The sequence below is a fragment of the Heliangelus exortis genome, chromosome 4 (assembly GCF_036169615.1).
Source record: "Heliangelus exortis chromosome 4, bHelExo1.hap1, whole genome shotgun sequence".
In the NCBI taxonomy this organism is placed as follows: Eukaryota; Metazoa; Chordata; class Aves; order Apodiformes; family Trochilidae; genus Heliangelus; species Heliangelus exortis.
Genome location: NC_092425.1, coordinates 3,481,958 through 3,508,487, shown reverse-complemented (window position 1 = coordinate 3,508,487; position 26,530 = coordinate 3,481,958). Strand labels below are relative to the sequence as shown.

Below are 26,530 nucleotides of genomic sequence, written 5' to 3'. Positions count from 1 at the left end.
AATCAGAAAGCACTCACTGCCAAGTAAATATTTGTGTGGTAAGGCTCAAAACCACCCTAAAATCTGGTGTTCTTAGCACTCCTGTAGTTTGACTTTATTCTGGTCTAAACCACTGTGATGTTAAGGCAGGCCAGTGATGATGATGAGCTCAGAATCAGGCTCTTGATGTTTTATGTGATATTTTTAACTAACATGCTGTGAGTCACGTGAGACCCGTTCCAGACCCCCTGTCACACCTCCTACTGTACGTTTGAAAGATGTTTATTCACCACTTACTAATCTCACCTTCTTGTCGTTGGTGTTGTACCCATCATCCATGCTTCCACCTAACCACAGGGAGCATCTGGCTTAGACGGAAAGCCAGGAGCCCGGGTGAGTCCCTTGTCTTTCTCTGTCTCTCCTTGTTGCTCGAGTCCATGTCTTCTCCCCACCAAGCCAAGCTCAGATGGTTTTGGCATGGAAAATGGAAGACCAAACACCAGAGGCAGTTCCCCTGCTGGATGAGATGGGGCTTGGAGCAGGTTCTTAGGACAGTGTGGGGGAAGGAGGATGTAATGCTCTCTAGAAGGAGATATTCCTCTAAAAAAAAAGGCAGTTTAGTTTTGGCTTTGATAACTGCCTTGGTTAGGGGGCTTGTTTTCCATGTTAGGGATTTGGTTTACACAGGGAATCATCCCTATTTAATGCTAATATGGAATCAGTGAAAAGGAGGCAGATGGGGCTCTGCTGCAGGCGTTTAACAGAAATGCTAAATATATACTAATAAAGAAATTAATAAAGTGAAAAGAGTGGATTTATGTATCTGAAGGCTTCTGTAAGTCTCCCACTAATCACTGCAGCAGGTGTTTCCCCTTTGCAGCTTGACATTTCAATTTTTAAAATAATCAACTTTTTTTAAAAAAAATCTTTCATTCTTGTTATTTTAATAAATTCAAACTCTATATAAATTTGAAGATATTCCATGAATAAATTCCAACTAGAAAAAAGTATGAGTTACCTGATAACATGAGAGCTCATGAGTGGAGTTTGAAAGCCAAATGGATTTGCTTGGCCACATCCTATCACAATTAAATCTGCATTTTCAACTAGTGAAGACTGATTCCATGTTAGTTCTTGGCTAGAAGACACCTCTTAAAACTAAAGACTTGTAAGAACAGAACCTTTCTCTTACCTTCTTGGTTTCTTTTTGTAGGGTGTAGATGGCCCAGTTGGTCCCCATGGCCCTGCAGGTCCTAAAGGAGACAGAGTAAGTATAAATTCCATGTATTTTTCTTTTGGAAGCAGCTGCTGCAGTGGCAAAATGTCCCATGGCTACTTACATAGTGTGCCTAAATGTTCCCAAGCAGAATGGTATCTCAGCTGCCTAAGGATCAGCCCAGAACTCTTCATGTCTTTTAGTTACATGCACATTAATCAGTTTAAATGTTGATTTTATAACTCCTGTACTTCAAAGGAGCTTTGTAATGACAAATCAGTGAGAAACTCACAGGGCTTTCAAGTTCATGGTGCTACAGAGAACATAATTTTGGTTGGTTTCATTTCTGGTGTAAACAGCTTGAGAGAACAAAGCAGGACAAAAGAAGATAGTGTGATCTGTTTATAGACTTAGGCAGTGGCAAAAAAAACCCTAGTGTTTCTCTCCTCTTTGTATTTAAATGTTTTTATCTCGAAGAAATTCTCTAAGCTCTATAAAACTTAAACTGTTCCTCTATTTTTAAAGCTTAGCAGATAGGATCCCCCCTATTTAATTTTAAATAATCAAAGTAAATTTTCTCCAGTGGAAAAAGGATACCCATGACTTTGTCTTTTTTAACAATACAGCCATCAATTTGTACCACAAAACAAGATGGGACTTTATGCTAACTCAAATCTCCAAGTATTTGGCAGCCCAGAATTTTGTCTTTTTGAATTTCTTCCTTTAAGAAAACAGCTGTGCTAAAATGAGTTCAGACTTGCTGTATTAAGGATGCTGCCATATGGCACAGGTCCAGTCAGCTCTAGCAGCAGTTCATCTGAGAAAGGTACGTGTCACTTGATGATTCATTTTTACAGAACTCTGTGCTGAGACATAAAGACAAGACATGCAGCAGAGTCCAAAATAGGAACAGTTCACTGTGGTTACCACTCAGACTAGCTAACTGCCTGAAGAACTTGGGTATTTTTCTTTTTTTTCCTAGGGGATTACATATTCAAGTCTTTTTTCCAAGGAGAACAGATTGTATTTTTTTTTTAACATCACTGTGAAACATAAACATCATCTTCTGAACTTCATGAAATTAGATGAGCTGTACATGTAGGAGCACATATAAATGCTCTACATTTTATTCTTGAGCTTTTATCTTGAGGAATGTATGCATGCACTACCAGCTGAAATTTCTTTCAAAAGCACTGTGCAATAATAGGAACTATTTTTCTAGTATATGGAATATAATTACAATTGTTTTCTCTGATGGGAGTACCCAAGGTTGTAATAAGTCACACAGCTGGACCTAGAATCCCCCCTGCCATGGCTGTGGACAAATAATAGTTATAAAGGGGACAGGAACTGCTGTGATGTAAATCAGTTCAATCATTGCATGAGCACAGAGGGACAGATTTGCAAAGAAACAGAAATTAAGGTGTGCAAGAAATTCCTGCACACCCACCCTTTTCTGTGTAGCTAAATGAATGGGAGGAAGTTCAGAAGAAAGATGGAAGGTGTTTTATGCCAGGCAGTCAATTAACAAGATTATTGTTGTAATTGTTCACTTAATTATTCAGTACTGTTTCAGAGAAAAAAAGTTGTTTGTAGTAGGGTTATCTGACAGATGTCTGGCACTGATATATACCTCTTTATCTAAATAACAAATAATGTGGGTTTAATGCAGCTTTACAACTTGCATTTGCAACTGCTGCACTTGTTTCTGTGAAAGCAGGTGGGAAACATTTCTGCCTGCAAGATTTCAATCTTCACCTCTTAATTAAAAATGGTGCATAGTGCCACTGCTTGATATTGCACAGAATCACATCTTGCCCATACTGATAAGAAAAACTTTGGGCCAAGTATTAACCTAGAAGGGCACTGGGTTTAAAAACATAACCATGGTTTTTAATGCACATTATTTTAAATGTGGAAAACCAACCTGATTTAAGAAAAATATTTATAAATTGGTGGTCACTGTATGTTTATGTCACCTTAAAGTTAAGGAAAGCAAATATCATCAGACTGAAGCCTAGGGATTTCTTCTATGGGTTCATTGTTGCAAAGGCTGCTTTTGAGGCAATGCTTAATTATTCTTCTTAGGTAGAACAGATTGCTGTTCAAATGAGGATTGGTTGGTTGGTTTCCAGTTTATCTGTTTAATTAAAATAGAAAACATCAGTCTTTTCACAAAGCTTATTTAGATGGTGAGAGGTTATATTAATAAAATGTTGCATGTCACTAGAAAACAGGAAAACATGAATTTTAGAACAAATGCACTATTAATTGACCATATGAGCTTAACAGGGAAATTTTCTCTCTAAACTTTATAAATTTTTCATTGGTTGTTAAAAGCTCACACAGGACTTAAGAATTCTCAAAGTATGATAATGGTGAACATCCCAGTACTGTGGATTTGTGCATTATTTTTTTGGGGGTAGAAACAGAAATAGTAATTAATAGAGTGAATTAATATAATTTATTAGGCTGGTGTCATAAGTCCTTAATAAGTTCTTCAACTATTGAAAATACCATTTTGCCAGGTGCTTAGAGAGCTTCTGCTGAGACCATCTTCATTCAATGGAAAAATTGCTCTCAATGGGCCTCTGAATCTGGCTGCATATCTATTAATCTCACTGATATATTTCCTGAGAGAAAACAGAGAACATTGATTAACAGATAAATTTGTTAAACTACAGTGAGTGAAAGGGGCCACGAAAACCTGAAAGGCAGTGCCAGGTATAACATGGATCCAGCTTCTTGTCAGCCTAAAACAGGCTAAAATAAAAAAAAGAAAGAAAATATAATTTCCTGAAACTCTCACCTTGATGGCAAAGACTTCTGAGCTTGCTTTTGCCTCTCAGATGTGTCGTGCAACAATAAATCATCATTATCACTGCACATGTTCTGGATTGGGAGGGAAAATGCAAAGTCTTGAATTTGGTTAAGATGTTTGTAAACAATGTTATGAAATCTCCACATCAGTCTGAATGGGGACACCAATTACACAGCCTCATTAATGCAGGTGGCATTAGGCAGCTCTTACTTGCCCATGATTGAGGAGACTGAAGTGAAATAGGAGGCAAAACCAAAGCCTGTGGTTTCTGGTCTTTGGGCACTGGTGAATTGTCTCACAAAAAGATATTAAAACCTTCCTGAAGTTTGTGAATATGTTTCCCTGAAGGAAATGCTTCAGCCTGGTGGCTGAGGGCAGTGTGCCTGTGACAGTCCATCAGTCTTGGATAATCTATAAACATTCAGGACCTCATCTTGATACTCCAAACACATTGCAGCATGTGCTCTGTATTGGGGGCAAAAAAAAAACCCATGAGATACATTTCTCTAAATTTATTGCTACATTACAGATAATTTTCTAGACTGATACAATTGGTATCTTTGTATTTACCATATGTTTAGCAACATTACAGACCTGTCTTGAGAGGACTTCTGTACAGTTGTCTTTTCCGTTGAAGATTAAAAAAAAAAAAAAAAAAAAAAGATATTTAACTAGTCTTGACATATTTCCAGTAGTGATCAAACAGTTATGTACATAAATCAGCACATTAGTTTTGTCTCAGCAGAAAGTTTTCAAGCTGCAAGGGATTTAATGTTTTGAAAATCAGCTGCTACTTCCCAATATTGTTCTGCAAGGACATCCAGCCTAAAATTCTGCTCAGAAATGTCTGGAGATTAACAGAATCCAGAAAGATCAGACACTGCACATCTAATCACCAGAAGAGTGGAGTGAGTACAGACAGGGTCTGTATAGGGCCTGCTTATGGGAAAGTATGCAGTATCTAAACCAGGCCAAATGTCAGTGTCTGAAGAACTCCTTATGGCTGTGATTATTCAACATGTTCACACCCAGTTGATTCTGGTGCCCTGTTTTTTCCTTTTATCCAGTCAATAAAACTGAGCCTTAGCAGCTCATTTCAAGTGCTGTGCTAAGGGACGTGGCTGTGCTGATGCTTACTGCTATTAAATAATCAGACACACATCTACATCTGTCTTGTGCTTTTAGTAATACAGTGATTAATTAATAACTCATAGTAAATAGTAAATAACGAAGAGTTGATGAAGAGCAACTGGAAAGCAAAAAGGATTATGACTGTCAGCCTGAAATTTGTCATCTCAGAATTTTCTTTCATTGGGAAAAGTTTGCTCTGTACTAAGGTTGTAAAATTATTTTGGTGCCATCCCTCTACAAACTGGTAATTTTTCCTTGGATTTTAGTGCAGAATGAGACCAAACTTCTGGAGTAATCTCTGAAGTTGTTTGTCTTGCACATCACTACAATTTTGATTTATAGGGCATTTAATTAAAGATGGGCATCCCTTGCCTAGAATCTGATAAAGAGGTTAGCAACATGGGGTAATCTTCACAATGTCTTTGTTAATTGTCTGCTTAAATACAAGTTTTATTGACACATTATTATTTGTCACTGTTCCATATGTCAGCTGGTGTGCTGGAGCTAGAAGCTGTGTATCCTCAGTTTTTTTTCATTACAACATTGGTTTTTACTGAGTGCAATGTTGCAGCTGCTACCAGCTTGAACTTGAAACTGGTGCAAGTTCAGTTTGAAAAATATTTTCAGTTGCTCGTGTTTGGCTTTTTTAATGTAGTATCATATGCCTGGGAAGTAACTTTGCCTAAAAAGTAGTACACACCTTCCCTTCACCTTTTTTATCGTTTAATGAAAGTAATTTAGCTTGGATATTTTTCACTCAAATTAATTAGGAATGCACAAACTTTTACCTAAAGCAGTTGGTAGATAATTTCTAAGAGAGACAATGATTTTGTTTGCTTGATCTGTTCTCTCTTCTTAGGGTGAAAAGGGAACTGTAGGTGAGCCTGGACCCAGAGGACCATACGGCTTGCCTGTAAGTTGCAACCAGTTTGTACCCCTTGCACTTTTCATCACTCCTTGATTAAACTTTGTGTGCTTGATCACTGCTTTTCACCTAGCAGTACAATGAGTTGGAAAAGGCAAAGACAGATAATAATCCCTGGCAGTCCAAGGTCACTGACTGGTCCATATCTCAGATTCCTACCTATCATGCAAAAGTAGCAAAACAGACCTGGCATGAACCAGCAGGAGAGAGGAAATCCAGCCTGGAAGTCCTCCTGTTTCTGCTGTCTGGGGACAATGTGAGAGTGGCAGGACTTGAGGATGAACTGTGGAAGGCTGTGATTTTCATCAGATCAATAATGTGCTTGGATTTCCATGCTGAAGGCTACTTGGCCATTACATTTTTGTTTTTTTTCTCACATCAGAGATCAGTTTTGTTTTCATTTCTGTGCTCAGAATTGTTTTGAGAAATTCACTGTGGATCATTCACAGGTGGAGTTGGTATGGTTTAAATCAGTCACTTGCATTATATTATCTGTTTCTAAAGTGTGAGTGAGAACTTTCTTTGGCCTAATGAAGACAGCCCAAATAAAATCAGTTTATTTGCTCTCTTTGCTGATGACTGGGTCAGGTGTGTACATACAGATGTCTGTTCCATACCTTGACACAAGGAAAGCCATGTAAATGTGCTTGGCCAGGCACAACCAGCCTCTGAAAGAGACTTGCAGTGTTTCCATCCCCTCACCACTCTACTGTGCTTAATGAATTAATCTAAGTTAGAATACAGATTTGTGGTTTAATTGAATTGGGAGTCAATGACTAGAGAGAGTTTGCAGGCTCCATGGAGTGTTAAATTAGACTGCAGCATACATTTATCTGAGGGTCACTTTCAGGAGTTAAATCAAAAAGAAATCCAATTTGTGTTTCCACTTCCTGTGAATTAAAAATGAAAAATGATCAGCTTTTCTCTATCTCCAGCTTGCTCCTGGAATCTGCAGGCAAACAAAGCTTTACAGATTAGGAAAAAAATTTTACAGTCAAGTTATCAGTTCCTGGAAATGTTAAACACTGACAGAAATGTCCTTCTCCAATGGCAATGCTGCCCATCCAGCCTCTGCAACGTCCCCTGTGGAGAGAGAGCAGGGAAGAGTGGCACCAAGGTGGCACCAAGGTGGCCACGGGCACCCCAGCTTAGGGCCAGCTGCTAATGTAGTTTATATGGTTCTTTGGCAGGGCAAAGATGGAGAGCCTGGCCTTGATGTAAGTAATATGTATGACCAATGCACTCTTAATGGTAGGTAAGCATCTTGCAAGAAATGAGCTTACTGGGTTAACACCTCTGTTTCCATTTAGTGTGCATGCAGTGCATACAGAGAGCTGCTAAAAGCTGCAGGTGCTCTTTCTCTCTGATAAAAGGACAAAGATGATGCAAAGGGCAGCCCTTACCAGCAGGCCCCACCAGGTCTAGTGCTTAGTAACACAAGTAGTTGGCCTTTTGGAAGTCAGTAGGCTGAAAATCTGTGCTTGGTAAGGAAATACTCATGCTTGTGACTGAGTAGTAGAAGAACAAGGAGTCACTAATATTTGGTTAAGTAAATTGATCCTATTTAAAGACATCATCACCCCAGAAGCAGTGATATGTCTCAAAATATTGGTGTTTCCTTTGGCATGCTAAAAGGACTTGCTGAAAGCTTTTTCCTCTAGCCTTGCAGTGAAATCCCTAACTTGCAGGAGCCTTTTACAAAATGTTCATATGCTACATAGCATGGGCTGTTATGATTTGGAGTTCTATGACTGCTTTCCATTGCTGGCAAAATGGCTCAACCAAACACACTGTGACATTTGTGGTCTCACATGCTCTTGTGTGCATGCATGTGTGCACACAGAGCTCACGTATTCAGATAAGCATGTAGTGAAATCATCTTTTTTTTTTTTCTGTTTTCCAAGAGTATTTGAAAGCTTAACCTGCATGTGAATAAAAGTCGATCTACCTTGTCCATTTTGTTTTTATAGGGTTTCCCTGGTCCTCGAGGAGAAAAGGGTGATATAGGAGAAAAGGGAGAAAAGGTGACCATAGTGTTGCTGTGTTGCTTGATTGCTCAGCTTAGTCAGTTCTGCTGTCTATGTGCTATAAGTTGTCCCCTTGAAACTTATCTTTGTTTTTACTGTGTGCCAAAAGGCAGGTCAGAGATCCATGCTAAGCAAAATCATGAAAAAACATGGAAATTTATGCATGGAACTAGTGATGTCAACATGTCCAAAAGCACTGCTTATTTTTAGTCTGATTTTCTCCAATTCATCCTAAGCTTGTTGAAAATCCACAGTTCTGTTCCTTGGCAGTGTGTGCAGTTATACAACTGTTGATCCTTGTGTACCATGCCTGTGCCTGCTGCCTGTCCCACACCAAATGGATAAGAACAGGATCTGTTTAAACTTGGGAGTTTTTTGGCAATGTCTGATTTATAATTAATTACTTTGTGGTACTTGTGGATTGAAATTAAATCATGTACAATACCAACCTGGTAAACTCACCAGACAGTGAAGCTGGCAGAAACAACCTAACTTCATTTTCATGATCCAGACACAGCAACTTGGAAATATGTTTAGTAAAAAGAATTTAGGACTAAATGCATTGATAAGGGTACCATGAAATGTGTTCTTTCCCTTCTGTCCCTTCTAATATTGCTTATTTTGAGCTCAGAGATCACTGGGCAGGTGCTGATTTTTGCAGAACAACTGTTGCTTAAGCAGATGCTCTGTGAATATTATAAAGGCAGTGTCTGACCTGGCAGAGTAATCCCAATGAATGGGGAGCTCTTGCTTGCTGCCAAAGGCTCTGGGTCTGTCCATCACAAGCAATCAGATTTTGGTTTTGAGAGCAGTTGTCAGTAGAAAGATGTCACTGATAATTTGGATAGATGGCTGGCAAAATGGCCAACCTGTGCTAAATGAGCTACAGTAAATGCCAGAGAGAATGACCCTAACACCATGTTCTCATGCTGGGATACATTAGAGGGGTTGTGTCCAGAAAATTAAAAAAAAAAAAAATTATCACCCTTCTCTAATCAGTTCTGGTGAGGTTCCTGGAATCCTGCAGATGGTAATTCTATTGAGATCCAGTGACACTGTTTTTTTCATAGGCATGCTATGGCAGGCAGGAATAACTCTTCACTTTTTCAGTTTGAGATGAGTCCTAGACTGATGATTTTATTTTAGTGTGTCAGTAGTTCTGCTACAGTGAAAGCAAGTCAGTGTTTGCATTATAATGTCTGCTTAACTTGGCTGTAAAAATATTTTTTAAGTGTTCTAGCTGTAATAAGTCATATAAAATTAGAGTCCAGGAGCACTCAGCATGAAGAAGGTTTGTACAATTAATTTTGTATTTTCAAGTTGCATGGATAGGAAAAAAAAAATTGCTTTAGAAAAGGAATAACCTTCCACAAAAATTAGAGGTCATGTTGTGGGAAAAGGGAGGGAAGGGGGCCCTGATCCCAAATGTGGAGTTGTGTCTCTTGCTATAAATATTGACAGTGGAGTATGATGTATCCCAACAGTGGCTGGGAAGACAGCAGCCTTTTCCCCCTACACTCAGCAAAAGATAAAATCTGTGAGGAATGGAGATTTTTCCAACCATAACAGTTTTATGAAGTGCCACAAATATCTATTCCTCAAGGCACTAAGGAAGGGCAGGAAGGAATTTTTAAAAAAATCTTCATGTAGGATTTTTTTTAAAAATCAGATGTAGATGCTTTGTATCTCCCGTGGATCTCTATAGTTCAGGGTAAGGAGGTGAAGATTGAGAGACAAGAACTCAGCCCATGGAAAAAGTAAAGTACTCAGGAAATCCAGACTGATCTTTACACAGATGGCATTGGTTTGACTGGAGCATAGGTTTGCCCTGCAAGACTGGAAGTTTAAATAGTTTAAATCTGCTCACCTGAAACACAGATTAGAGAAATAAAATTACTAAAAATAAAAGACTCAGAAACCAAACTGTACTGTCCACTTTCAAAATAATTTTTGGAGTGTGTCCATGCACTGTTCTTGGATACACTCACAGCAAATATGTTTGTGTTACACTGAACACAAATAATATGAGATTTGGCCCTAAACTGTGCTATGCTGTTAGATTTGTAGTTTGAAGATGAAAACTTAGCCAACTTTCAGTTCCTGACTTGTGGGGATTTCTTTTTTTACATCACAATCTTACAATTTGGTACAGAAAGGTAATGTTTGGGTTGCTGTTTTCCTAAATACCATCCTGTGACTTTTTGGCACACAGAAAAGATAGACAAGAAACTTTGCTGCTATAGTGTCCTGGCTGCAGTATGATTTGCTCATGGAAAAGGTGTCTTCATTTGAATGTGTCAAGTATGCTGTGGTATTAAATGAACGAGGTGCTTTCCTTTTTTAAAATACGATACAGTTATTTTTAAATTGTGTAAAGACTTGTTTTATGCTCATTAATGGGTTTTTATGCTCTGGTGTGGACCTAGTTAAATGTCTATTTACACCAAAATCCATCTGTCTTTCCAAAGGGGCATTCCTTCCTTCTCCTTCTACCTCCATTCCTTACAATTCCTCTGTCTTTTTTATCCTTTTCCTCACAAATTAAATCCTCCCAATAGCCACAACCTCGCTTGCTGGTTCTCCAATGTCATACTAATTTTCCTATGGCTATTTTTCCCATTTATCTGTGATATTCCTGATTTCCTCATCCTTCCTACCCCATTTTTTACAATCCTAGTCCAATTTGTTTCATTTTTTTTTTGTAATGGAACCGTTTTTGATTTTTGTGAAATTGAGAGCAAACCTGAAACTCATTTACCATTGTGATCAAATGGTGTGAAATCAATTGTAAAATGAACTCTCCAAACATCTTCTACTGCTTGAAGGTGAGGTCATCTTTGCAGGTGGTTTTGGTGAGGGAAGTCAACTCATTTCCATGAGTAATTAAAGCATTGGAAGTTTTTTATTTTAAAAAAAGTATACTCGGTGCAAAATCAAAGGACTGAATTTTGGTAAAATAAGATCAAATGTTGCCTGCAATAAAAAGAACATTTAAATGCTGGACTGTTTAAATAAAGAATATAATTATTGCTTCTGATTAGTTTATTATACCAAGACATTATGAAGTCATTGACTGTGTCATAATACCTCTCCATCAAGCAGTTTGGATGTTTTGATTCCTGTAACAGGGTTTGAAATGTTTGTGTTGGATTTGGAGTGCTAGGAGTGCACCCTCAGTGATGACTGAGGACAGGACTTGTCCCAAACCCTTCTAGACTGCAGAGGGCCAGTTCAGCAAAAAATAGAGCATGCCAAGTTCAGCCTTGATGCATGCAGTACCATGAAACCTGATAGAATTTAACCAGAGAGCAGCCATCCCTGTAAAGCATCCCCACCACAGGTATTTTTTAAGAGAAACTGTGCTGAGGAACTCTGCTGCTGCAGTTACACCTGACTAGAGATGAATCTTCTAGAGAGGTTGACAAATTCAGCTCAGATTTATTACCATCACTTTCAGCAAATAGGAGACCTCTTATTTTGGGCTGTGCATTGGGGTGGCACTTGCAGATTTGCCTCTATGTCAAGAAAAGAATTATTTCAAGCCCTGTCCTAGGATTCAAAACATTCATTATACAGCTATGAAATATCAACACAAACGAATTCCTACTGATTGCAGTTCTTGCTTGTGATCATATAATTTATTTTTCCACAAAATGCACCATCCAAACCACAACACAGTGGTAAGTGTCCTTTCAGCTCTCCATTGGCTTAAAAAGAAAAATCAAAACTTTTAAACCGATCTTTCTTGATTTTTTTTTTTTCCCAAAAGAATGAAACCTCTTTTATCCAAACCATTGTATCCACAGGGGGAAAAGGGAAAGAAAGGCAAAAAGGGGCCTAAAGGGGAGAAAGGAGAACAGGGTGCTCCTGGATTAGATGCACCTTGCCCATTGGTATGTGTCACTTGTGTATTGGACAGTCAATAGTTCTGCTGTAGACTGATGGAATCAGAAACACAGGGAGAGGAACAAGCACCAGCTACTCTGCCACGTGTTGCTCTTTGTTAATGCAGCCTCATCTCAGGTTCTGGTAAATTCTTTTTCCTCCTAATTTGGTTTAAAGCACCAGATTTAAGACCTTCAGGCTGCAGGCTTCAGGGGGATTGGAGGAGATGACCTTTAGAGTCTCCTTCCAACCTGAACCATCCTGTGAAATTTGGATGTTTCACTAGTGATTGTTTTCATTATTTTCTGCCAAACATATAGGAAAAGAACCAAATTTGGGATGTGCCAGAGCCAGTGCCCCATGAGTTGAAACCATACCACACTGGTCAGCTTGCTCCTCTTGCCTCTCTGTTGTTATTTGTTCACTCCAGCTAAGTCAATACTGAAGGCATTTCCTTGACAGTAACATTACAAGTTAATCTTTACAAACAGGGATTCCGTGGAATTAAGGGGGAAAAAGGGGAGCCAGGCCAGCCTGGCCTGGATGGGCTGGATGCCCCTTGCCAATTGGTACAGTATTTCTCTTTCCTACCAACCCCGCATGTGGTTCCTTTGTTTGTAGTCAGCCATTCTCGGTGTAAATTAATGTTTTCCTGAGCTGACTTTACATCCTTCACCTAACAAGCATGTGCATGGACAAACCAGCTGCTTCAGTGACCATAACCACGATGACAGGGGACACATTTTTGTTGACACCTCACCTAACTCCCAGCAGTTTGCTCCCACGTCACACGGCAGTTTAAAAGTTTGTGTCCTTCCTACATTTTTCCCTGAGAATTGTTTGTGATTCTTCCCTCACCAAACACCTCTTGCCTTACTCACCCTGAACATGAGCCTGGAGAAAACCAGCACAACATCCACTCCTAATCAAGTCTGATGATTTCTGCCTGCACTGGCTCAGTTCTTCACCCACCCCAGCCTGTCCCAGAGTTACTCTGCACCCTGGACTTCCTTTAATTCCATGCAGTCTTGGGTGCATGTTGTCAGGATTTGTCAAAAGTAAGAGTCGTGTACAGAATGATGTAAATATTTCTAAAAATCAAGTCATAGGTTTCCAGTAAGCCAAGCCAAGCTTGACCTTCCAGACCTTACACACTAATATATTTGGTGGCTGGTCTGTTCATCCAATAGCATTCAAACTGACCTGGAAACAAAAATTTTACCTGAGATTTGTAAGAAGATAATGGTCTGCAGCCCAAATCCTCACTGTCTTTGTTATTTAACATCTTCAATTTGATGGTCTTACCCTTGGAACTTAACCTTCCTGGAATACACATGCCACTCCCTTCCCTATGTTAGCATGAATTCAAGTCCCACCTATACTAAAATGCTACTTGTCGACCCTCTCCCTTGTACCAATCTGGCAACAGTGATTTTTATTGAAAGGCAAAGTAAGTTTAAATTCTTTTCCATTATAAAACAAAGCAAAACAGAACAACAAAAAAGTACATACACATTTCCTGAAGACAGAAGGAAAATATTCTTTTTGATTTTCACTGTAAAATTTGATCTGCATGTTCTGATATTGTTTGGTGGTTAAGCACGGGTCTCTAAGGTGAATGTTAAATTAAGTAGATTTTGTTTCAACTGTAGCACTTTTTAGTTTGAAGGCAATGGATTTTAATCTTAAATACGTACCCCATTAAGATTATTCCATAGTCCATTTTGTTTGCTTTCAATTAATGGTAACCATAGCTCATATTTTTGTTGGGGATAATCAAGCATGCTTTTGTAATGTAAAAATGTTTCTCTGTATTATCATTTATATCTGGAGATTCACTAACAGGCACTGATGGATGGAAAATACTCTGTTCATAGGTAATTACTAAAATAAGCTGCCAAGCAAATGGCACTGTGTCTTGCTTTAGGCAGGAAGTCATTCCCATCAGATTACATGTGAGCACACTCCAAAAATCTCATTAACCACAATCTCCACGTGTAAATGCACAAATTAAGTATTGTTTTTTCTATATTCTAAAAAAAAAAATGTCAAGGCTCATGTATAGTCTAATAACATGACATATCCTGCCAGTTCTGACCATGTAACTCTCTAGAGAAGCCCTCCATAGCCGTGTAGGTTGGAATTAGTTCCATGAAAATCACTCTGGCTGTAGTCAAAAGTTGGCTCTGGTCTCACTGGCTGCATGGAGATGTGTGACAGTAGGGTGGTGACAGAAGTGAAGTGTATTCCCACTAACATAAGAGAAAATCAAATACCTCTGGTTTCCAAGAGATGAAGTAGCCAGTGCTGCTCTACTGCTCCCACACTTATGGTTTCTTCCACTGTGTCACTTGAGGAATGTTCAGGCCTGAAGTTTTTGCTGCTTCTTTCAAAAGCTAAGAGGGAAAGTGAACAGAAAAGTTCCTATTCAAATTTGACTCTTGCTATCTTATCATTGGGTTAACTTTGTACTAGGGGCCCATAAAACACAATATCCTCCAGATAAAAGTGATAGTATTTTTTTTTCTTTGCTCATTGATCTTGTACATTCAGCTACAGATTGTTGTGAATAAAATAATAGGCAGCCTAAGCTCTAATAATAAAGGAAAGTGATGAAGATGTTCTGATGATCTAGGGAAAACCAAATCTTTATGGCAGAGAGATGCATGCATCTATTTACAGTGTAAAGCTCTGGCTTTTCTTCACCTTGAGAACTTGAGAGTTAAGCTCTCTTAAGAGTTAACTTAGGAACTGGTAGCTAATTATTAAATAAAACATCAGAGCTGCTTCAGCTGTTCCAACAGATACTGATGGAATATCTATCCTATCAAACATAACCATGTCTCTTTTTAATTTTTTTTATTATTATTATTATTTTTTCCCCTTGAAACAGGGTCCTGATGGATTACCAATGCCTGGCTGTTGGCAAAAGGTAGGATGAACAGAGCTTTTCCTTTTCCAGGGGCATTGTGTCCTTGGCACACAGAAATCCTGTCACAGTCACACTAAAGAATATCAGGATATACTTCAGAGCTGCTTTGACTGATGTATGCAGCAACACAAAATAAAACCTCTCCATCCCAGCAGTTGGTGTGATGAGGTTGTAATACAAGTAATAACACATTGAGGCAGTGTTCCAGAGACAGCTGCCTTTCTGCTCTTTATTACATTCTCCTGGTTGTTATGCTGTATGCTAATTTTTACTGGCAACATAATTTTAGTAAAGATTTAACCTTTTAACTAAAGATTTAATGAGAAAACTGTGGGTGGAGGGATACCTTAGAAAACATGCAGCATATGTGACATCCTGGATGCATTTATGTCTGAAGAATAGGTGCTGCTGTGGAAATAACTATCTGCATTTGCAACCCTGCCAAATCTGTGTATTTGGAATAAAAATTTGAAAGATGGATTTACTAATTTCATTAATCTAAATATCTTTTTTTTTTTTTTTTTTGTCTTTGCAGTGATGAATCTAACCTTACAAGCATGAAGTTGTGTATATAGTGCTCCACTTTTTGTATTTATAATTGAGAACTGAAAATTTGATTTTACAAGTCTGAGATATGTTTACATGTAGCTGCTTCTACTTGTTTGCAATAGTCCATGTGTACATCTTTTTTCACTTACATCTGCAGCTGGGTGATATGCAGCTGCAGGGTAAACCTGCAAGGATTCTCTCTCTAGTGAGAAAGAGAACTCGATAAAACAATCAGTGCTAGAAATCTGATTATTTCTGTAAATTCTTATATTTTGGCTTGTGGACCTGCATGGACAGCGAGTGCCATGAACTAGTTTACAAGAAATTGTGACCAAATATGAGCAAAATGCTTTGAAATGTACTGTACCAGCTGCTGTTGGGAGTTTACTGACTTGGCTTCCGTGCCCATCTTAAACACTTCACTGATTCGTGCCACCATATCTGCTTGTATGGACTAAAAGCATGAGTTTGTGTGCCAAACCTGCTTGGTGTGTGATCATGTCACGTGCTGTATGGCTGCTCACCTTGACCTTTAATTCCAGCTTCTGAACCCGTTTCCTTTTGTCATCTCAAGGGAGTGACACCATGGCTTATTGCTAAAAAGAGATAAACCAGAGGAGGATAGAAAGAGGCCTTGAATTTTTGGGGGAGTAGAATTCCAGCTGCAGGTGGATGGCTTCCAGTCCTGCGGGTCACCTCGGTCCCTTGGATCAAAGAGGGTCCTGCTTGTTACTCAGCATGGGTTTGCCTTGCACTGCTCACAGTCGTGAAGACATTCGTGGTGGGCCCTGTCGAGTCCTTCATCAAGAAGGAAAGAAGCTTGAAGAAGCAACCAGACTTCTCTGTGGGTTGTTGGGGAAAAGGTTCCAGAGGGGCTGCAGGGATCATTGGATGGCAGGTGCCACCTGAGTGAGACCTGAAGCTTCTCAGCCTTCCTCGAGGATGGACGGAGTTCGTGCTCTGCCTGTTTTATCTTGGGACTGCTGGAGGGAAAACCATTCTTGAGGGCAAGGATGATTTGGATTGTCCTCCAGAGGAGGAGGAGAACAGAACTGACCAGAGATGTGGGTACCGTGGTGGAGTTTCCAGGTGATTTCAGTTGAAATTACTCAAAACTAGCTGAGCTTCTCTGCAGAGGTTTGGAAGCTGTGGTGAATTTTGTTTCCTTTTCTTGTAACTGTTGCCATTAAGGATGCATTTCAATAACCTGTTGGCATTTGTGATGATGACATTGAAGAAAATACTTCAAGCCAGGTGTTCATCCTTGTTCCAGTGTTCACAGTTATTTCGGACTCTTTGGGACCTTTAAGTCTGAAAGAGAAAGTAGTTTATTTCTGTGTTTCGCAGGCTGATTTATTCATCTTGTTCTTTTTCTTTTGTTATATTGACCTTAGTGGACATTATTTCTCAAAAAAACAAACAAAAAAAAAAAATGGAGAGAATCAAGTCTGTGTGATTAACACTGCATGTTTGTCATCACACTACACTGATAAGGTGTCAGAATTTCTTCGTTTCTGTTCAGATGACTAGAGAACCACTGGCAAAGTTTTGCTTCTCCACTATTTGTTTTTTTTATTATTGCTAGAAAGATTTCATTTGTGCACGTTTGTAGGTTGTTTTTTTTTTTTTTGCCACGAGGTATATTTTCCAGTTTTGAGTCTTCATATGGTGCACTGTAGCTTGTAGTCAGCTTGAGAGACTGGTTTATGAGAAATGGTGCCATGTTTGGCAGATGGAAATTCTTTTTGTGTCACTTTCATTCCTGGTTTATAGCAGGATAATCACAAACTGTTCCAGTTACTTTTCTGAGACACGTCTTTCATATCTAGACCAAAACTAAAGTTGAGGAAGACAGCCTGTCTCCATCCACATGCAGGCACCTTGCCCAGCTTGGAATGCACATTTTTCTTTGCTCAGTGATTTCTAAATGATGTGAAGGTGGGAACTGGCTGTGGTTGCACCTCTCGTACTGCTTCACAACCTTGGATCAGTGGAGATGACACTATAATGTGATTTTCCAGTTTGCTAAATCTTTACTGTCATTTTGTCATATCAGAGACAAAACCAGCTTTTCACGGGGGAAAATCTTTCACAGATTTTTAATGCCCAAGAGTTATTCAGTGGCCTCCATCTAGGAGTACCTTACTACTAGAACCAAAATCCCAACACTACATAGATATATATGGACTGAATATATATGTTTTCTGCTCAGTTCCATCTTTTCAACAATAGAAAGTAGACAAATATTCAAATGTATGAGGAAAACCAGTTTCCTTTGCTTAATCTTTCAGAGATTCAAGTGTCAGCCCATCTGAATAATCACAATAAAAGCCTCCACGTGGCACAGAGTTAATCCAAAGTGTTAATAACCAGAGAGCTACAGCAGTGATGTGAATGAGGGGCTGTTCAGCAAGGTGACAAGAGGAGCACCATGAGAGCTCTCTCTGACTTGCCAGTTTTATTCTGCATGTTTAAGAAGTTCTGTCTCACAAAACAACAGCCTGAGAAGCAAGCTCACAACAGAAGTGTCTCTTATTCCTATGGCTTGACTTGTCACAAATTGGCTGGGTATATTGGAGTTTTGAAGACTACAAGTTGAACAATTTTATGATATATCCAATAATGGCCATCACACACTTAGGTAAAATATTTTTTAAATATATCTTAGAGAAATCAGGTTGGATATTTATTATTGGGCTAGATGTTTTAGCAATTCCATACAGAGAGTGCTCACAAACACAACTCATTTTTTAAGAGACAGCAGCAAGGTGAAGAGCTATTAAATGCATGCTGTCACTAGCACTTGGCTATTTTTTAAATTTCTGTATCTTTATTTTTAAACTGTCCTTAAAGCATCCATTTCTAGATGCCTCCATAAAGCTAGCAGGCCTTTGGTTCATGGTTTCTTCATTCAGGAATCAATTATAGACACTACTGGTGAGCATTAGTCAAAACTCAATTCAGCTTTAAATTCCAGATATTGGAACCCTGCTGAAGAAATACTTAAGCACCCTTATTTACTTTATTTTCTGTCTTGTGATTTCTTCATTTAACTGCCACTAGGTAGGAATACTGTTCTTTTTTTTTCTCCAAATAATCTAATGTAACTTTTTTAAGTTTCTGTATTGTTTAATAACATGAAAGGTTCATTCTGTATGAGTGACCATGGATGGAAAGCAGCTAAACAGTTTAATTTGCTAAACTACATACATAGATTTGACATTAATATTTGCATCTCAGACCTACTATAAGTGAAACCTAACAGTATTTAGAAAAGATGCATATTCAGTAAAAGAGAAAAAAAAAAAAAAAAAAAAAAAAGTTTGGCTTAAAATTTCATCAAGAAAAGCACCCTGTGAAGACTTGCAATGTGTTTATTTTGTTTAAAAAGCAACTATTTTTGGTGCTAGTGTATTTTTTTTCTTTTGATGGCAAACCTACAGTTTGATCCCCCTGTGTGTTGTTGTATCTTTTAGTAGCATTCCTCCAAATAGATAATGGTTTATTTTGTTTAGTTTGTGACAGGAGCAGTAGTTCCTCTACCAGTCTCTTCAGTTCTAGAAAAGTGTAGTGGTATTAGTCTACACAGCTTCTGTATTCCTGCCTTTTTTTGGCTATGATTAATTCTTGTTTCTTTGAGAGTTTTTCACTATTTGTTTCATAGCAAGTTTTGTAATCATCTGTTACTCCAGTGTATCCCAAGCACAGTGTGCAGAAGTCCTGCTGCAGAAGCAGCAAGTCCTGAAGCACTCTGTGGAATATATCTGACATACATGGTCCTTGTCTTCATATTCATAGATTAGTTATGGTGAAGCTTTCTTTCAGGATGCTTTGGACACATTTTTTTCCTGAGGTAAAGCCTGAAATGTTAATTCATGGATCAATGATACGATGTATTTTTTTTTTGATTTATATTTTTATTTATTGCTGACTTTGGTGTCATGCTCTGATAGTGTAGCAAGGCAGAATGACACTTTTCACCCAGCTGTTTAGAAATTCTTTTTTTCTACTGCGTAAGTGCTATGAATGTGTTCAGAATGATCAAATCTTGCTCGTGTGAAGTACAGTGTTTGGCCATCAGTTTGAAGAATGACTTTTTTTTAGTGTGAAAAGTCAGCCTTGGCTCTTTTGAGCATTACACTCATGGAAGGGTGCATCAGGGACACCAGCAGCAGAGGTGATGCAGCCCCAGATGAGATGCTCCAGCCTTGGGTCCGTGTGGGAAGGCAAACAAAAGGCTGGGGGCTGTGAGAGAAGATGTGGTTTGGATCCTGGATCCCATTTGGGGTTTAGAGGGATTTGTCCCACCGACCACTACAGACCCAGGACTGTAAACTTGGGCTCAGCCACACAAGATTCTTCACCTGGCTGTGCCTCTCTTAGCCCAGGAATGAGGGCAGAGTGAAGCATCTTTCCCTTGCAGTGCATTTTGAGACCTGCAGAAGGAAGGAGCCAGGTATTGGGTGTGGTATCACAGGGAATATTACCTAATATTAGGGTTTTACCTAAACCAGGAACACTCCAGTGAGTAAAAACTGCAGAGATACTCCTAGTCTATTGAGTTGATGGTCAAGGCATGCAGAAGCTGACCTTTCCTTTCCATGTCCTGATCTCTGCTACTGGAGCATCTTAAATTACATTTTGAAATCTCTGCAGTTTATCTAATGAGATTCCTACATTTCCTCACTAAAGAGTCCCACAAAACACTAATATCTGGTAAGGCAGTGGTAAAAAGGAAGTCTAACTTTTAGTCATTGCAAAAAAGTATTCCATTTCAGTAACCAGACTGGAAACACCTGGTTGTTATTATTAATTATTATTTTCCTTTCAGCAACTTGCTGATACAGATCTCATTGTTGCTGTAATGTACAAATAAAGGTTTTTTTTGCATCCTCTTATTGAAGTATTTCACACGGTGGTTGGATTCATTAAATGCTGTCAGAAACAAGTGCCTGCCACCCTCATTTCTGAATGAATTTGAAAAATGCATTTGAAAAAGAATTTGAAAAACAAACTCCACAAAACCTGTGGAGTGTGTATTTTAAAAAAAATGATTTGAAGTGTTGGTTTTGTTTCCTTTTGTTTTTAAATGCATCCAATTACCAATGCTGCTTGAAAGTTGAATTTTCTTTGGAAAACAGGGGGCCTTAACTTAACCTGGGACCGTTAGCATTTTACTTAGTATTTAAAAAGATATTGTGTTAATTTTCCAGCTACCATTGGTACTTGCACACTTCTCCTAAGTATTATGAAAAGTTGGGTTGGTGGAAGAATGTTTTACATCTTGTTCACGTATATGTGGATATTCTTATATTATTGTACATGTTTGGGAAAATATCACACAACTTTAAAAATGTTACTAAGATGTACGTATCTGACTTTTTCCTTTGGAAAATATTATATATTTTTATTTGTATTTTTTACTTTTTTTTAAGTTCATCTATATGTGCTGTTATTTTTGTATTGAAAATGGGTCTCATTAATTCAGTAGAAGAGAGAAAAATATGAAGAAAGTACAAGTACAAAAGTTATTTGGCAGGTATTACATTGCTTGGGGGAAAAAAACAGATGGGTTGGTATCGTATCAATACCAGGAATACTTTGGGTGTCAGCACTGTAAATATGTCATGAGACCTCTTTTGGCAACTAAAGAATTGCAAGGTTTTAATCACCCATTTTAATTTGTTATTAATTACCACTTTCTTGTGGCCTCTGGTCCTGACTTAATTGAACTCAATCAAACAGCATGCTTTTGTTTTTATTATTAAAATTTCTCCTTTGGTTTTCAGTTGAATACTGTTTTGTTTTCCTTCAGTTTTGTACTTCGGGTTTTGTTTCTTGCTTGTGAGAAGTTGATCTTCAGAATTATTTTTACACTATTTATGACTTATTTTCATAATGTAAAAAGTGTGTAATTATTAAAATATTAATCCAACCGTTGGTGCTGATTTTGCATAGTTACAAAGTTCTTATTGTTGGTGCAAAAGATTGTTCTAGTCTGTCTGGACTGGAAAAAGGATGTGCTGTGTTGTGCCAATCTCTAGTTTGAAATCTAGTGCAGGTCATCTCAGTTGTCACATTCACACAAAATGTTCCATTTTTCTACAGTGTGCAACAAAAAAAAACCCCACCTTGCTCTAAGTATTTTTCATATGTCTTTTTCCTTCAAATTCAAGTATGTTCAGTCATCTTTTCTAACCAGGCAGCACAGGCTATAGGCACCCACAAAAAGAAGAAGGGAAGAAGTTTTGCTGCAAACCTTAGAGCCTTTCCTCACTCTGGAAAAGCTGCAAGGATCTATGTGTTAACCAGTTGGAACTAATCCTTAGGAAAGTTCACAGGCAGCCTAGGATCCAAAGAAATAAAGCTGAAAATCACCAGTCTTCCTTTTCTGTGATACCAAAGGTGAAAAATAAATCTGAACTGCTGAGAAGATGGATGCACTCATGGAGTCAGGAGCAACAGTGAAAGCAGGAAAAGGTGAAGCCCTGTTTTACCACAAAACCAGTTTGTTCAGAATAGATGGAGCATAGTAATTAATGCAAAATGGTGTATTTTCAAGCACCCTGCTGTAGGAAGACACATTTTTTGCAGGAATCTCCTTGGATAAAGGGCTTTTTTTGAAAAATGAAACACTAGGCAGCTGCTGTAATATCTTAGCTCTAGCTCTAATGAGCATTGTGGGGCTTTGACCTCTACTCTTAACTCATGGTAATCTTCATAAATGCCCATTAATCTTATCTAGCTCTGTTTTAGACTCTTGTGGGGACTAAAAATAGCTTTGCTCCCTTTCCCAGATGAGGTACTTACAGCTTAACGTGCCCAGCATCCTCGAGGAAGTGCCCAGTGACACGGGGAGCACAGCCTTGAGCCCAGCAGTCCTGAGCCAGGCAAAGTCCTCCCTCTTCCTGCAGTCAGGCTTGGCCTTTCCCTCCTCCCAGTTTTCTCCTTTCTTAGAGGAGGAAAGGCAGTTCTAGATGCTGCAGCTGTCCTGCCAAGAGACAAACACAAGGCATGTTCATCAAGTTCCTGCTTTTTCCCTCTCAGTGCCATGACTACTTAGTTTTTAGCCAAGGCACTGTAAGCATCCTACCTGTGGTGAACATATTCCCCCCCCTGTTACTTTTCTGTATCACATTCCCTCTAAAGTCTACTTAGCTACTAAGTAGCTCTACTTGAGCTACTAAGATGATTAAGGGAGTGGAACATCTCCCTTATGAGGAAAGGCTGAGGGAGCTGGGTCTCTTTAGTTTGGAGAAAAGGAGACTGAGGGGTGACCTCATCAATGTTTTCAAATATGTAAGGGGTGAGTGTCAGGGAGATGGAGTTAGGCTTTTCTCAGTGGTGACCACTGATAGGACAAGGGGTAATGGGTGTAAATTGGAGCATAGGAGGTTCAAGTTGAATATCCAGAAAAATTTTTTTACTGTAAGGGTGACAGAGCCCTGGAACAGGCTGCCCAGGGGGGTTGTGGAGCCTCCTTCACTGGAGACATTCAAAACCCACCTGGACACGTTCCTAGGCGATGTACTCTAGGTGGCCCTGCTCTGGCAGGGGGGGTTGGACTAGATGATCTTTCCAGGTCCCTTCCAACCCCTAGGATTCTGTGATTCTATGATTCTATGATAAAGTCAAACCAGTGTCCCATAACCTTCACAGCCTCCTGTGCTCATGGGACATGGTTTTGCTCTGGCATTCCCTCCTGCCCTATTCACAGGATGTCAGGGGCTGGATGGGAGCTCTGCAGATGATCAAATCCAACCAGAGGCCAGAGGAGGACCAAAACCAGGGTAAGTCAGAAATGCATCCAGATGGGTCTTGAAAGTCTCCAGAGGAGACTCCACAACCTCTCTGGGGAGCCTGTTCCAGGCTCTGTAATCCTTACAGTAAAGAAATTCTTCCTCCTGTTGAGGTGGAACTTCTGTGCTCTATCTTGAATCCATTGCCCCTTGTCCTCTCACAGGGCACAAGTGAGAAGAGGCTGCCCCTTCCTTCTTGATGCTCAGCCCTCAGGTATTTATACCCATTCATTAGATCCCCTCTCAGTGGTCTCCTCTCCTAACTAAACAGTCTCAGGTCTCAGCCTTTCTTCACAAAGAAGGTGTTCCAGTCCCTTAATCATCCTCTTAGCCCTCTCTTGTACTCTCTCCCTCCTTCCTTGTTTTATGATATTCCAAAACACACACAGAGCTGCATGTGAAGTGCCTGCCACTTTCCTCTCTTATTTTTTTTCTTTTAGTGGAGCTTTTAATTAAATACCTCAACCACGTTACTCACAACCCTGCTTTATGGATCTATTAAACCTCCTAATCCTTACTCAATTCTAACAAGGAGTTTACAGAAGTTAAAAAAAAAAAAAAAAAAAAAAAAAAAGCAAAGCAGTGAAATGACCTTTCATGTCCTCATCTCAAACAGCTTCACCTAGTGGTTCCCCACACAAATAAATGATTCAAAACATAATCTAGAGCTGACAAAGCATTTGTGTTCCAGCAAGTAACAACAACTGCACTCACATAAACAGTAGAAGAAAACAAGGGAATGCCAAGACATTTAAGTCATGTTACTGCAGGCAGAGTCTTAACAGTCTTGCCAGGGTTACTAACCTGCCTTCTCTTCTGCTGGCTTCTGATTTCCAGATGGAGTACTTGCAGGGAATGCTTCCCTGCTTCTCCTGGCTGTAGGAGAGAAACACAGGAGGGTTTGGATTCTTGCTCAAAGCTTGGAGCTTGGATGCTCCATATATATGTAGGTATGTATGTTACTATACCCACACACAGATATATATATATGCATATATACAAATACATCTACATGACCTGTAGTGTTCAGGATTCAGTCTGCTTGTAGAGTTGCACTCAAGCTGCTCTGGTCTGTCTCTGAGAAGAAAAGTGACTGCAGTTCCTGTCACATCAGGTAAGGTGCAGCCTTTTCATGTGTTTGTGCCAAGACAGATTGTTCAATAACTACCAAAGATCCTGATTATTTTTATACATGCAGTTTAGAGCTTTACTACCAAACATCCTGATTATTTTTATATGTGCAGTTTAGAGCTTTAATGAAGTTCCCAGGTGCCCACACTTAAACCAGGCATCCACAAGCCTCCCTGGCATCTCCTTTGAATGCTCCCTCCTGGAGCTCATGAGGCAACTTTCTGCAAGCTGTTAGGAGCTCTCTTTTCCTTGGCATATTTGGACTCTTGGGAGGATACTGATTCTGGTTGCAATAAAACTGATAAAAACAAGTCTGGAAAAAATTCTGAAGTACCAATTGTCACTATTAGCTTGTGTCAGAAAGAGGAGTGCAGAATAAATTTGCTATTTAAAGTATTCAGTATGGAAACCATGGTCTATAAAGATTCTTCAGGACCCAAGAAGCATGCAGATGGCTCTGGAAAGCAGTGCTGCTCTGCAGCTGAATGAGTAACATAATCCAGCTGCTTTCTGCCTTCCCCTTGGCCTATTTGTACCCAATTAACATGCCCTGTGCTCAACTGACTCAGCTGCCTGCTTGAACTGGTCACCCCATCAACCCTCAGAAGAGTTCGTTCTCCTTTCAGAGCAGTTGGCTATCCCTCTGGAGGTGGAGGTTTGTGCATCTTTATTATCTTTTTGTTCTGGGACAGATCTTCAGTGCAGATCATCTTCACTGATCACCTGTAATGGGTTTGCTTCTTCAGCATGCAGTAGCAGTACAGTGTTTTTCAGAGGTAAAATAACTCCTTAAAGATTTCAGTACATCTTAGCTGGGTATTTTGAATAGCCCTTAGAAGTAGTTACTCCTTTTAATCCTTTTCATCATTCATATTAAGGAGCCAGGCTTCTGGTGCCCTGCCAGGACAAAACCCTGGAATAAGTGTGGAAAAAAAAAAAAAGTAAGTCAAACGTTCAGAAAGCAAACAGAGAAGGATGGAGAAAAAGATTGTTAAAAACAAAACAAACCCCCACAAAGCTAACTGAGTAACTCTTTATATTGTGAGAAATAGCTGCTAGTATTTTTCTAAAGCATTATGAAGGCAAGTAGGAGTAAGTAGGCTAAAAAAGCCAAGTGACAAGTTGCTAGAAAGCTGTATGTCTTAGGCAGGGTCTCCCTCTGCTAATGTGAGAGGGTTGGAGGGGGTTAGGAAGACTCTACACTTGAGACTTGGCAGGCTTGTTCTTACTGATAGGATCAAAACAGTGTGCAAGAACTATAAGCCAAGAAGGACTGATATTTTATTAATTGTTGAGCCTCTTTCCGTGGCTGTGAGGGAACAGAGGAGAAACTTTCCCCCTTCTAATAAGCTACTTGTACCACTCTGAGCTTTCCTGATGAAGAAAAGTATTGTTTCAAGTAATTGCTAATCTAGCTTTGAATTTATTCTGCTAACCCTGGACAAAAACCCCTAATAGAGGCAGAGCTGCCTGCTGGTACAAGTCTGGAAAGGAACAGAAGCACAGTAGCTTGCATAGCCCTCAAATAAAATGTGGTCCAGGTTTATTGAGCAAGCACAACCAGGCAGGTCAGCATAAAGAGCTGAAATGTTCCAGCACTGGCATGCCCAGCAGCCTTGGAGGAGAGACAAGGTTGTTCTCAGGGCAGGCACCAGCTGGGTGCAGGAAAATCACTGCTCCTGAAATGCCTTCAGATTCCCTGCCTGGTGTGCTGCCAGTGATGACCCAGGATCCACTTTCTGGGCTCTTGCCTTTCTTTACATGACTGTGACAAAGGCATTTAGAGTTAGGTCCAGGATATAATGGGTAAAACTTGACCTACTCTCTGCTAAATATCATTCCCCATTTTTCAGAGATGTGGACAAAATGGAAAAGCACTGGATTGCCTCCTACCACTGCTGGTACATAGCTCTTTTGGTAACTGGTGAGGGCAAGGCTTCCAATGGAGAGGGAACACAGGAATGTGGAAGCTGTGGAGCTTCAAAATTAACACAGTCTGAAACACCTCAAGGAAACACCTGTAGGAAAAGAAATGGTTGACAAGAGAAACTGGTGGCTTACTGTCAGAGATTAAAAAAAATGAAAAAAAATGAAAAAAAAAAAAAGAGAGAGAAAAAAAAGAAATCAGGAGGTGT

General features: G+C 39.4%; 1 protein-coding gene across 16 annotated transcripts in view; it reads left to right on the top strand.

Annotated features, from left to right (window-relative positions):
- COL25A1 (collagen type XXV alpha 1 chain) overlaps window positions 1-21,413 on the top strand; it is a 264,348-nt gene extending 242,935 nt beyond the window's left edge. For 6 of the 16 annotated variants that reach the window (XM_071742664.1, XM_071742667.1, XM_071742666.1 and 3 more), the window contains 5 exons: window positions 337-372; window positions 1,193-1,246; window positions 6,007-6,060; window positions 7,263-7,289; window positions 8,043-9,725. In XM_071742664.1, the coding sequence (XP_071598765.1) occupies window positions 337-372; window positions 1,193-1,246; window positions 6,007-6,060; window positions 7,263-7,289; window positions 8,043-8,309 (438 nt within the window). In that variant the 3' untranslated portion in view covers window positions 8,310-9,725. Of the gene's footprint in view, window positions 1-336; window positions 373-1,192; window positions 1,247-6,006; window positions 6,061-7,262; window positions 7,290-8,042; window positions 9,726-11,905; window positions 11,993-12,475; window positions 12,756-14,877; window positions 14,917-15,451 lie in introns of those variants that run through there. The other 10 variants (XM_071742677.1, XM_071742674.1, XM_071742670.1 and 7 more) reach the window with 9 other exon arrangements.
- Window positions 21,414-26,530: the final 5,117 nt, after the last annotated feature.